Consider the following 13265-nt stretch of genomic DNA (forward strand, 5'->3'; position numbering starts at 1 on the left):
AGGGATTTTACAGGCTGGCCAAAACAGTTTGTTCAGAACAACGACGCCAGGGCCGTGGACTGGCAGCCAGTTCACCGAGCATTTGCTTACCACGCACAACCACCCGTGACCTTGGGCGAGCGCCGCCGGCCCGCTCCTTCCTGGCAGCGTCAGGGGGATGCTCAGGCTGAACTTTAGTACTGAAAGCGGGGGAGGTTTCACAAGCAGGAGAGAAGACACAGAAACCAGAAAGCAGTTCTTTTTCTCTCCCCGAGGCGAATCCTCTTCATTTTTGGGGGATGGGAGGAAGTCTGCCTAGGGCTCGAAACAAAGCGTGAGAACTCAGAAGGCAAAAACCCGGCTCGAGTGAGAAAATAGGAAGGAGGGAGGCTGAGGGCAGACAATCGAGTTAAAAATAGAAATACATCCTCCACAGGACTCGCTCTTCCCAGCTCCACCCAGGGGCGGGAAGCTGAGCCCGCGACACGACTCCGCGGGACCACAGCGCGGCCCGGCCGGGACCCGCCTCCCAAACCTAGAGACTGGGCCGGGGGCGGGGCCTCGGCCCGCGACGTCACCGCGCCCCCTGCCGCAACCGTCGGGGGTTTGCGCTGACGCGCAGGCCCCGCCTCCTCCTCCTCCCTTTCTCCCTCACAGCGCCAGCGCCGGTCGGAGAGAGCGCATTAATCGGCGGGACTACAGAGCTGCCTACTTCTTGATCGGGAGGCTCGCTTACTCCCGGGAGCCGCGCAGCTTCCCCAACGGTGGAGGAAACGACGGAGAGCGCCATTTGCCGGCCCTCGCGGCTCCCAGGCCTCGCTGCGCACGCCCCGCTCGCCCTCCAAGTCGGCCCAGCCCGTCGCCTGTGGAGGTGTGAGGCGACGACGGGCGAGCGCTGCGAGCTGCGTTAGTGGCCGCGGCCTTCGATCCTCCCTCCGCTTCCTCTGCGTCCCCCTCACCCCCCCCTCCCGCTTCCCTCCTCCCACTTCCCGAGCTCCGGCGTGTCCCGGCTACGCGCGGCGCTGCTGCAGGAACAAAGGAGGACCCCGCGGCGGCGGCGCCACCTCCGCCTGCGGCTCTGATCCGCTCCCGGCCCGCGGCGGCGGCGACCCCAGGGCGCCCGGCTCGTCAATCCCGGAGGTTTCATCTCGGCCCTACCGCGCCGGCGTCGCGCGCGAGCCCGCTCCTGCTCTCGGGACCCCTCAGGGTGAGTGGGGGGGGGGTTGGGGGAGAGCACCCTTCTCCTCGTACCCGAGGGTGGGAGTGGGGTGCAGAAGGGACGGGGGTGCCACGGGCCCCCAGTGGGGCCCGAGTGGGCCCGGAATGGCGGCGTTCGAGGCTGGGGAGCCCTCCCGCCAGCACAGGAAGCACAAAGGCGGAGGCGTCATTTTATCGTCGTGGCCTAAGGCCCGCTTCCCTGCGCCCCCTACCAGTTTGCACACGCGCGGTCGGGGGAACAATGCCCGCTGTGCGGCCTCCGCGGGACCCGGCTCCGGGCCTTGCTCGCGGTGGTCTCTGCCGCGCCCGGTGTGTGCAGCCGGACGGGGAGAAACAAAGAGGCCGAGGCGGCAGCTGCGACATCCCAGCCCTCCCCCTTCTCTGTCGAACCGTTTGGGGTCGAGGGGCGGCGCGGGGCCGGCCCGGCCTGCGGAACTGCTGTTCTGCATGACTCAGTGGTTTTTGGAGAAGGCCCTGTCAGGCTTTCCTGCGCGAGGCCTTTGCCTGGAGGGGGATGGGGGCCCTGTGGGACCCGAACTTGTTTTAAAATCCGCTGGAAAGTGGGAGTGGGCTTCCCTGTTGTCGTGTTGTACTTTTTTCAAGGTTGCCGCGATTCGCCCCCAGGATCCCTTTCAAGAAGGAAATGGAGTACTTACCCTTTGTTTCAGGCATTTAGGCTGGTGAATTGTAATTCTTAATCTTTTCCGTGCACTCCTTGGAGCTGTGTTTTGGAAAAGGGCCGGTTATCCTTATTGAGTGCCCCCTAAGAATGTGCTCTACGGAGATACTAAGATAAAGTAGTATGTAGGTCAGAGTTCTTTTTCTTTACAGACTTTTAAAATCTAAATTTCGTTTTACTCATTTTTAAGATGGTATTTAAAAAGGAGGATTTCACAACTCAATTGAGGAAAATATTGCGGTTTTATCTTTAGTTTTTTTTCTTAAACTGTCCAAAAAATTATGTTAAGAATTTGTTGTAGTTTGTTTTTCCCTACTTTCCATCTGAGGCCTGATGTTAGGCCTGAAAAGGAGCCTTTAAAAATCATTCTGATCTACTTCATTCGTCAAAGGGGGAACTGAGATCTGGATGGTGAGGACTTGCCCAAGGTCATTGGCTGGTTAGCAGTAAATTTAATACAGCGCAGGTCTCCTAACTCCCAGGTGAGTGGGCGATCTTGCCATCTCCATATCATGTACACCTGAGAGAACCATCCATAAATATAAAGTCCTTTATTCAGATTTGGTGTTGAAGAATTTTTCAGTTACATACCCAGGTTTCTTGTTTGTGTTTTAAAGCTATGAATTAGAGGAAGCCAGAACCATAAAAACATACATATTCCAGTTAATGCCTGAACTGACACATGCATGCTTAAGTTTCTTAAGGTACTAGATACTAGTGATGATACTGTGTATTTCTAAAATATTGCCAGGTAGGGAAATACTGTGCCTAATGGTGAACACTCAAACCACCCACCCATCTTCCCCAAATTGCCACTGATCTGGTTTTTATAAACAACGTGACCATTTTGATCTCATGAGTGGTTAATATGATTGATTTGAGATTGTGCTCTGGCCCGCCCTCCCCTACATTAAAAAAAAAGCTGTAACAGCCTATATCAGATTTGTTTTGTTTTTGCATTGTTAACACGTATGAATGCTGCATCCTTAGTTCCTGGGGTTGTGTAGGAGTTGGCAGGCTCTGAGATATAAATAGAAGCTGATTTCAGAGGCCCCTGTTGGCTAGGTTTTATGTGAGAGCCTCCATCCAGCTCCGCCTGTCACATTGCAGCCTTGTGACAGGCTGAAGCGCCCACCCATGTGATCTAAGCTTCTGAGAAATATTAAAGCAAGCTGTGCACATGTGATGGCATTTAAAAGCCGGCTTTCTAGGGGAAAATCTAAATGATGGGAAGTCATTAGAAGACTCTAATGCCCTGGTACTCGTGTCCTTAGAGCTGGAGGTTATTTATAGTGATTTGAAAGGAGATGTATTTTCTGAAGAAGGTAAGGTAGAATGCCAAAGTGGGTGAAATTATTAGATGGGACTTTCTTGTTTATATAAAAACACTAAAGTCTTAATTGGATTAACTAAAACTACTTACGCCAGTTTGCTTTTTAAAGCCAGTGTGCCATGGCATTGGAGGTGTAGAAAGCGTGAGCCAGCATAATTCTCAAGCTGAACTTTGTATAGGGCAAAGATTCAGACACTTTATGCATGGTAGGAATGGAAGTAGATGTATGACTTATTATTTGAAGCGTTTTTGTACTCACAGTGTATTCAGAAACCCAGCTGAAAGTGTCTATTAGTAAACTTCATAAGTGATGTTGAAATGTTTACAGTACCCTCTTCCAAAATGAGTCAGCTAAATTCCATTTACTATTTAAAGAGACAGTGTCAACTAAATTAGTACTGTTGTTGGAAGTAAGTTGTGGACCTTGGTTACTTGGTACAAGCTTGGTTTGCTTGAAGTAATTATATAGTGTCCTTTTGCTGCTAGCAAAAAAAAAGAAAGAAAAAAAAAAGGAAGCCTTACTATCCTTTAAATAAATGTTTTGGGGAATAATTGTCAGGATTCCAGCCAGGTCAAAATTAGCTAGTCCCTTCACCCTTTTTGTAATTTTCAGTAAAAAAATGTTAACTACTTCAATGTTTTTATAACTCTCTAAAGAGTGTATTATAGTATATGCTGTTGGAAAAAGTAATATGAAATTTCAGTCTCATGCTTTTGAAACACTTTACTAAACTTATACGAAATGTTCGTAAGTTAATAAATCATAGTAATCTCCATTATAAACATTAAAGGTACATTAATTAAAAGATAGTCACCACAAGTTATGGCACAATTTCCCTTTGATAAAATGCTCTGAAATATGCCTTTCATACACATTTTCAAATGACATGAAAACCCTCCACAATTTTCTTTTAAAAGTAATTTTATTGTATATTTTCTTGGCAACATTGACCTCTTAAACCCAGAGTTGAACTTACAGTTTAGCAAAAATTGCTGTATTTGTGCTAATTTCAATACGGCTTCTGGGAAAGCATGAATATGCTTATTGCATAACTTCTGGTAACTTGGCATTAAATATTAACCATTACTGAAGGCTATGTATTTATATTATTTTACCTTTATTATACTGAATTCGATCATGAGAAGGTTTTCTTAATTTCTGGTATGAGGAAGACAAGCACCTATTAAAGGTTTTAATAGCTAGAACTGTTGGCTGGGAAATTTAGGCTGATTATTTGTACATTGCAGGTTTCTAGGTAATACCTTTAAAGTACTCAGAACTAGATTTTCATACCTAAACTGAAGAACATAAAAGGAGCTTCATGAGTGGCTGACCCCTGAATTCTTAAAGAGCTTTACTTCCTAGTGCCAAGTAACAAGAAGGATTACTTGGTCTACCAGTTCTTTTTGTCTTCTAAAAACATACTCTCAAAAAACATACTCTCAAAGGTTAAGTACAAATGCCGTGCCTCATAACAGTTAAGATTTTTCATGGGTGGGGTCCAAGTGTGTTCAGGTGTTAGTTTTAAGAAAGTTTTATAACTAGAGTCAATATGCAGCCAGTTTTAAAAACTAGTAGAAATCAAAAATCAGTGATTAATTGTGATTATTGTAGACTTTTTTGTATTTGCAAGTTCCATTTAATGTTTTTAGCCAATGAAGTAAAAACTTCATTTGAAATGGTTTGCCTATATTGCAAAAACAAAAAGTGACTTAAAGATACAAATTTTCCAAATTGATTAAAACATAATTAAGATACCCCAGCAGACTTAATCTTTTCAGAATTTAAAACTACAGTAGTGACAGGTAGAATACATTTTAAGGTTTAATAATAGAATTTCTTTTTTTCTTTTGTTCTGAAGAATGTGACGTGATTATAGTCCACTATTAAGCTGAAACACAGTTCCTTCAATGCCCTTTGTTCTATAAAGGCAACAAAAAACTCATAATTTCATTTGCCCACTCTTTAATGATTAACATGATTTGAGCCTTTGTTAGGAACTGACTTGAGTTTTAGAAATAAAAAAAGTATTCTGTTGACTATATTAAACTAAGTTAGTGATTTTATTTTGGTGACATGTTAATTTCTGAAGTTTTGTTTTGTCTTGTTTATAGCAGGAAAATATGGCTCAGGAGACTAACCAGACCCCAGGGCCCATGCTGTGTAGTACAGGATGTGGCTTTTATGGAAATCCTAGGACAAATGGAATGTGTTCTGTTTGCTACAAAGAACATCTTCAGAGGCAGCAGAATAGTGGCAGAATGAGCCCAATGGGTAAGTTTCCAAGGAAAAACACATGAACTGGTGAACAGAAAACATACAACCAAGACTTGGGGCCTGAGACTGAGAATCAGTGCTGAAACCCGAAGAGAGGACCCTCAGGAACAGCCCAAGTACTTGGCCTGATGGCATCAGGAATGAATTTGTCTTCTAGTTTTTTCAATTTTCCTTTTAAGGTTTTGTTTCTTGTTTGGGTTTACTGGATGACTTTTTTAAATTTTTGTTTGGATACTCATTTAGGTGTAGGATTCTGAAGCACAGTGAAAAGTGCTTAAATCACTAACCTAAATAAATGCAAGTATTTGTTACTTATTAATAGTCTTGATACTGAGTTTTTATAGTGTTGATTTAGTACTTATAAATCCTTCTTTTAAATAGGGACAGCTAGTGGTTCCAACAGCCCTACCTCAGATTCTGCATCTGTACAAAGAGCAGACTCTAGTTTAAACAACTGTGAAGGTGCTGCTGGCAGCACATCTGAAAAATCAAGGTAAGATGGACCATTCTGGGGTTTTCATGATACTACAAACAAGAAATCAAGATGTCTATGCTGTCAGTTCATTATAATAAAGATATGTATGTATATATTAGCTGACCTTGGCTTTGCATGTGTTAGACAGATTCTAGTTTCCTTTAATATATAACCTTATAGGTCTTTGAATAAAGAGATATATTACAGTGCACTCCATAACACACTTTATGATACTGTGTTGAGGATGCTGTGCTTTTATTTCCTTATAATTGAGGCATAGTTATTGTAGAGAGAGACACTCTGCTGACTTACATTAGTGCCACATAAGGCATTTTGCCAAAGCTACTCCGTTTGCCCTTAAAACAGATTCAGGCACAGCTGAAAATTCTAAATGGCTATTATAGAACATTTAACCTATACAGATATTCAGCCTTGTGTTGACAAGCCATTTATCAAATTGCTTTCTTTATTCCCAGCCATTTATTCTGGGCATCCCATATACTTTTTAATTCTTAGATTATCTAGGTCCATTTGATCATGTTGTAAGTAATATATAATTTAAAGTTCAACTGACTTATTCATTATATCAAAGAAGTACCCTTACCATCTTTAAAAATAATTGTTTGCTTGAACTCAAATAGAAATGTGACTGTGGCTGCCTTGCCTGTAACTCAGCAAATGACAGAAATGAGCATTTCCAGAGAGGACAAAATAACTACCCCGAAAACAGAGGTGTCAGAGCCAGGTATGCTTTTCGTTTAATATTAATTCAGTTCTGAATGTGGTAGTGCTAGAAAGGGTTAGGGATGGGGGTTGTCTTCCCTTCCCATTGAAAGACCACAGAGATGGAAGAGCTATAAAGTATAGGGCAAAGAATTATTATTCTTTAAAGTGTTGTGAAGTATAAAATAGTCATATTTTATTTTCTTCTGCCCACAACCCCCACAAATCAGCCAAGCTTGTAGTCTGGTGATTGGAAGTGTGATGAAAGTAAAAGGTAGTCCACCATTATCTTTTAATGGTATCTGAATGGTGAGAGAAGGAACTATTAAATAAAACTTGTTCATCACAAGAGGAAATTAATGTAGATTAAAATTTGAATGCCACGAAGAAAAATAAAATAATTGAAAGCAAAAGTAGGTAGCAAAAGAACATATTGAACACCAAAAGAGACCTTCAAATTGAGGGAGTCAGAACCCCTCTTATGTGTTGTGGGCCTTTAAAATGCAGTATGGAAAGGCATTTTGGTTTTATTTAGGTAGTGACTTTGAGGCTGTGCTCATACAGCAGAGCCAGAAGTGCTGTAATGTTGAGAGAAGACTGACTTGTTTGAATTACCTGTGCTAGGCCCTAGAATAAGGATCTTTGTACTCATATCATGCCCCTAGTTCAGTCAGTTCATTATTTCCTGGTAGAGTGGTGACTCTGCATTTATCGTATCATATTTATCGTATCATAACTTCAGCATTCTGTAATTTACTGCTATCTTATTTGCTTTTTCTGTATCATTTTTCTCCTCTTACCCCCTTTCCTGTATGTCTTAGGAAACACTGTTTCTTTTTCAGATATGGGCAAGGAAGTAGCTGACCCCCTAACTATACCCTCATACCATCAGGAAAAATTGTTCTTATAGTGGCTTATAAAAAATTAGTAGGTGAAATATTCTGTTAGTCTAATATTAGGCTACTAATCCCACTGGATATCTTTTTAGTGCGTATGAATTATAAATAAGTTGTCATTAAACCACTCAGCTTGCTCTAGGAGCGTAGACTTAGGCTACTAGCATTGGTGCTAGTATATTGTTCAGGCAGGAATTTCAGCATTGCATAAACTTGGCTACTCTTTTAGAGTTTGAATTGATAATAAAACTCAGTTTGCAGTGTTTCTGGTGTAAGTGACTTTTTGCAAGTAGAAGTAAATTTTGGCATTTTGTTTTAATGAACTAGTGGGAATGTTTGCTTTGATATAGTCTGCAGTTTTGTTGATGTCATGTATGAACTAAAACTTTAGAGACCTTTTAGGTTGAGGAAAAAAAGGGGCTTTTTGTAAGTCATATCTCACTGCCCAAATTTGATACCTATTTGGGGTGTATCACAAAGTAAAAACAAGCTTTGCTTCAAAAATCTTACTCTGCTTAAAGAATTTTTAATAGACTAAAATTGAAGTATCACAAGTACTTATTATGCCAAAGACTATCTTTGTTGCTAATCTTTAAAAAAAGAAAAGCATAAATCTCTCAGGTTTTTCTGCATATGAAAATATAGTACACTTTAGAAAGTGGCAAAATTTGGGGGAACTCTATGCTGATTAGGGATTAATGTTTTGGGTTAACTTGTCAAAATTTGCTGGTTTCATCTAAAAGATTTGTTTTTCCTATCAGCATTAAATCAAAATGACTTAATTTAGCCCAGTGCTTCACAAGTTGGCAACTTTATTCACTAAGAAGTAATGGATTTGAACTGCCCTAATTAGGAAATTTGCATTTAGGAAATTGCAATGTGGAAAAAACTGAGCATATGACAAACATCTCCTGGCTCTTTAAAACAGAATTAGGATTTCGTTTTCCAGTACTGGCTGTTAAGAGTGAGTTTAAAGGAATTTCTCAAGTAAAGTGATCATTTTACAAAATTTAGAGGAGCCAGCAATATGGTGGTTGGCAAGAAATTCTCAGTTTGAAAGACCTTCTGGTATTAAAGTAGAAGATTCTGTTTAAAGTGCATGTTTTTAAAGCTTCTTAAATGTTTTCACTAAGAATCATCATTTCTTTTGTGTTTTCTTTTTAACTTAGATAATTGTCAGCCAGTGAACTCTTGATGAATTTCCAACTTTTACCCTTATTTTTCAGTTGTTACTCAGCCCAGTCCATCAATTTCTCAGCCCAGTACTTCTCAAAGTGAAGAAAAAGCTCCTGAGTTGCCCAAACAGAAGAAGAACAGATGTTTCATGTGCAGAAAGAAAGTTGGCCTTACAGGTATTACAGATCACATAAGACAATATATTTTACTGCTAGCATTTAGCAAGAAGCTTTTGGTCACTTCCTAAGGGACTGGTCAGCCTTAACATGTAAAACAAAATGCCAGTCTTTCAGGAATAGAAAGTCTTTAGAATTAGCTGGTAGGGTGGTAGCGGGGTGAGGAAAATTGGATTTGATTTCCACCTGTTTGTCTAATCATCTGAAACCCTTTATTAACTTCACGCCATCTGTATTATTTTCCTTTATTGGATTGATACAAATTCATCTCTTTTGATTCTTTACTTTGTGCTCCTGAGGGAAATGTTGCTCCTGAGGGAAAGCATCTACTTTGAGCTACTCATAAAATGTTGTAGATACTTTTTATTTGCTTTAAATCGCAGAACGTCGTGGTTGTCTTTTCCTAATTTTCACTTGAGGAGTCATGACACAGTTAACATATGATAGGACTAGGATTTGAACCTAGGTCAGTCTGACTCCAGAGGCTGTGAAATTTCTGCAGGAGTTTATGGAAGAGCACCTGGTAGAATTAGCTGGCAGATAGTCCATTTTTGTTTACTTGGTGTGGGGGATGTCTTACCAAGCACTTCTCCTCCACAGTGCCTATTGCCTTGGGAGAGGAAGGCTATCAGTATACTATTGAATTTCTCACCATGTAAAAGGAGGTTGAAAGCTCATGCACAATTTGAAGTGATAGACTATCAAAAGTTGCCTGTCTTTCATGTTGCAAAAAGCAATGAGAATCTGGTTCCTTCTAGTGACTTCACTTTTTTTTCCCCTGTTGGTGCAAGTTCTCAAGTGACTACTTGCTCTTGTTTATACAGGGTTTGACTGCCGATGTGGAAATTTGTTTTGTGGACTTCACCGTTACTCTGACAAGCACAACTGTCCATATGATTACAAAGCAGAAGCTGCAGCAAAAATCAGAAAAGAAAATCCAGTTGTTGTGGCTGAAAAAATCCAGAGAATATAAATTACTTGTGAAGAGACTGAAACTTTGTTTTTATTTTAATATATCGTAGGAAAACATTAAAGAGCAGATGCATGGCCATTTTCCTTTGATGTTCTCCAGAGTTTTACTTTACATTTGTCTGTCTTACAATTGATATTTTAGGATGTTTGGGTGTTTATTACAGGCAGAATTGGATAGATACAGCCCTACAAAATGTATATGCCCTCTCCCTGAATAAAATTGGATGAAAATCTGCACAGCAAATTGAAATATACAGATACTAGGGACAAGACTTAGTTCTCACGTGCCAAACAAACTACATGAAATCTCTGCATGTTTGCAGCTTATCTGCCTTTTGGGAATGTAATCAAGGTATAATCTTTGGCTAGTGTTATGTGCCTGTAATTTTTTTAAAATGGTACACCAGAAAAGGACTGGCAGTCTACTTCTACCATAGTTAAACTTCACCCTGATAATTTCCACATGTTCTTTGGAAGCAGGAAGAAGGCCTATAGAGGATCAGACAGACCTTTCTATGAAACCACTATTTGGTGCCATATGTAAGCCTGGTTACTTGGTCTTCTAAAAGCTGTCAAATTAATGAGACATTCTATGAGAGGTAAACATCGCAACTGGTTATCATAAGAGTAAAATCATCAAGCCAACAGGGTCTTTGAGAGATCTTTGAAGCTTATTGTGCTGGCCTGCACCAGAAGATGTCTGCATTACTCTTATTGCTAAAAATGTGTAGCACAGAACTGCACTAGGATTAATTTATTTACAAGAAGAAATTAAAACTCTACGTTTGGTTTTCACATACAGCAGCTCCATCAAGTAACATGCATTTGAATTTTAAGTTGCAAAGGTTATCTGAACAGTTAATTTTTCATGTGCATCTTTTGTTGAATGTTTTGGTTCAAGAAAGAATGTTAAAAGCTTTTTAAAGACTTCAGTTCTTAATATAACTGTACCCTTCTGCATGGAAAACCGTAACATGGCTGCAGTAGACTTTCTTAGTGGTATCCAGCACCACTTGCAGAGGGCTGCTTTATCATATTAATTGTACTTGGGTGTAGGACTCTAGTGTTCTTGGGTGTATTGCATGGGCTGCATTATCTACAGCATTGTACAATAACAACTAGAAAAGGCAGTATACTTCACTGATGCTTGTCTGGTAATATCACTTCTGTGTTATAATGGAAGGTTTTTTTGTGATGTATGAAACTTGTGTTTTTTATATATAAATGAGTACAGTTAGTGTGGTAATGCCTGTTTTCATCTGTAAATAGTTAAGTATGTACACAAGGCACTACTTCTGATTTATTGCAGTGTTCAGTCCTAGTTTTTACTTTTATTCTTAAAGCATTCAATTTTGCTTTCAATTTTATGTACCTTAGTTCTGAATTAGATCTACAGATGTGTACAGATAGTTCATATTTATGTATTGCACATAATCATGCTATTCAGCATTGATGCTATATTGTATTATGTAAATAATAAAAGCCATGTACAGAGGGAAACTTCCACTTGTTCATTTGGGTTTTTAAGCCACAGTTAGAAGCCTAAAGGGGGCAAACAGAAAATTTTTCACATTCAACTTTTTAGTTGCATACGTAGACTTGCATGGCTATACTGTAATTTTTTTTTCCATTTCCATCCCTGAACATGTTTTATTCAAGGAGAACCATTAGATGAGTTTTGTGAAAATTCTGTATGTTATGTGATAGGTAGTGGTTTTTTTGTTGTTTTTTAAGAAGTGAGGTAAGGCACCTTTATGATCAAAATAATCTTACAACTTAAGAAGGAAATGAAATGTGAACAATCATGGGCTATCTCCCTTCTCTATTTTTTTGCTTTTGAGATGACTTATGATAAAAATCCTGAAAAGGAAAGCAGGCATGACTTTATGAATAAAAAGGAGGCTAAATTAGATTTTCTTTGGGGTTTGGGTTTGGTTCTCATGTAGAGATGGGCCCACAGGCTTGGTCTTTGCCGGTGTAATGTCAGATAGTAAAGAATATCAGTTATATGCTTGCTTTGTCAGTGAGATAGCTAAAGCCAAGAGTGGAACCACTGCTTTTCAATGGAGTTTGAGATGGGAACATACGCACCCCATGGTTCACTTTTATCTATAACGTTACATGCTACATCTGTTGCTTCAAGTGGGGTATATGCATATGATAGAGGTCCCTGTCTGAGATGAGGATAGTAGCTCTCCCTAAATATAAAGATACTTAGGTAAAATTAGTCCCCCCACCCTCCCACAAACACTTGTGCTACCTCACCAACAAAAATTTCGCTTGATAAATTTTAATTCTTAGGGGAAGGTTTTAAATCAGTGGTATGCAGAGCCTCAGGCTCCATCAGTCTATGAAGGCTTTTGAATAGCTAGGGATTGTGATAATAAATGTTTTCATAATCACTTTTCATTAAAAAAATTCAGAGCAGACTTAAGGATTTAATTTGTCAAGAGATTCAATTGGTTAGGGAGGTAAAAGGGAATCATCTAGGAAGAGTATTCAGGCCAGACTATGAATGGGCTGTAACTTTGGGGAATGTGTACTGAGAAAAGCATTTTAAGACTCTACCATATTTCTTTACATAGACCAGTCTGTGCACCTCAAAAAAGTGTTTTGCTGTGACAGGTCATAGTGACATGATAAAAGGGGCTAGGCCTTTTAACAAAGCTATTCCTCAGTGGGCCTGGTTATATAAAACTAGAACCTCAGGCTTTATCTGAGGAGGGGCTTCCCACAGTGGATTGATTTGCAAAGGAAAGAAATTTTTTAAATGATAAAGTATAGTGGTTAAGAAGAGCATGGATTCTGGAAACAAGCTATCATTGAGCAGGTTACTTTACCCCTCTCTATTGGACTTCATCTGTAAATGAAGATTTAGCAGTACCTACTTGAGAGTTGTGAGTATAAAGCACTTAACAGTGCCTGACACAGTATTTGCTATTACTGTCAAGTCCTAGAGAAGTAATGATTCCAGAACTTGTAAAGAAAACTCCTTGAGAATTAACAAGAGCAAATGGTCTCAATAAGTTGTATTGCAGCAAAGGTAAGGTCAAGATACACAACTTTTTAAACTCTTTCAGTAAGGCTTTCTTTGCAGATATCTGCATTCAGTGAAGTTAATAGCAAGTAACTGGAAATGGGTAAGTGTCTACTTAGGATGTTAAACACACCAATGTTAAACTATTTTTTTGGATCAGTAATTCATTCACGTGGCTCAAAGAATTTACAGATAAGATACACTGAAAAGCAATGCTCTCATCCCGTCCTGGTCCATTCCACACACCCAAAAACAAGCATTTTAGAAACTCATAACTTATTTTTATCTCCACATAATATAACATTTGAATATGTGCAAAGACT

General features: G+C 40.0%; 1 protein-coding gene across 2 annotated transcripts; it reads left to right on the plus strand.

The window, feature by feature from the left end:
* The first annotated feature begins 1052 nt into the window (after positions 1–1052).
* On the plus strand, positions 1053–11405 carry ZFAND5 (zinc finger AN1-type containing 5). 2 transcript variants are annotated; one of them, XM_037797134.1, is made up of 6 exons: positions 1053–1186; positions 5325–5484; positions 5869–5980; positions 6604–6707; positions 8808–8933; positions 9758–11405. In XM_037797134.1, exons 2-6 carry the CDS (start codon positions 5334–5336, stop codon positions 9904–9906), a joined length of 642 nt encoding a protein of 213 aa, XP_037653062.1. In that variant the 5' UTR covers positions 1053–1186; positions 5325–5333; the 3' UTR covers positions 9907–11405. The 2 variants fall into 2 exon arrangements, with proteins under 2 accessions (XP_037653062.1, XP_037653061.1); XM_037797133.1 differs by lacking the exon at positions 1053–1186 and adding an exon at positions 1316–3201.
* Positions 11406–13265: the final 1860 nt, after the last annotated feature.

This window comes from Choloepus didactylus, chromosome 10 (assembly GCF_015220235.1).
Source record: "Choloepus didactylus isolate mChoDid1 chromosome 10, mChoDid1.pri, whole genome shotgun sequence".
Lineage (NCBI taxonomy): Eukaryota > Metazoa > Chordata > Mammalia > Pilosa > Megalonychidae > Choloepus > Choloepus didactylus.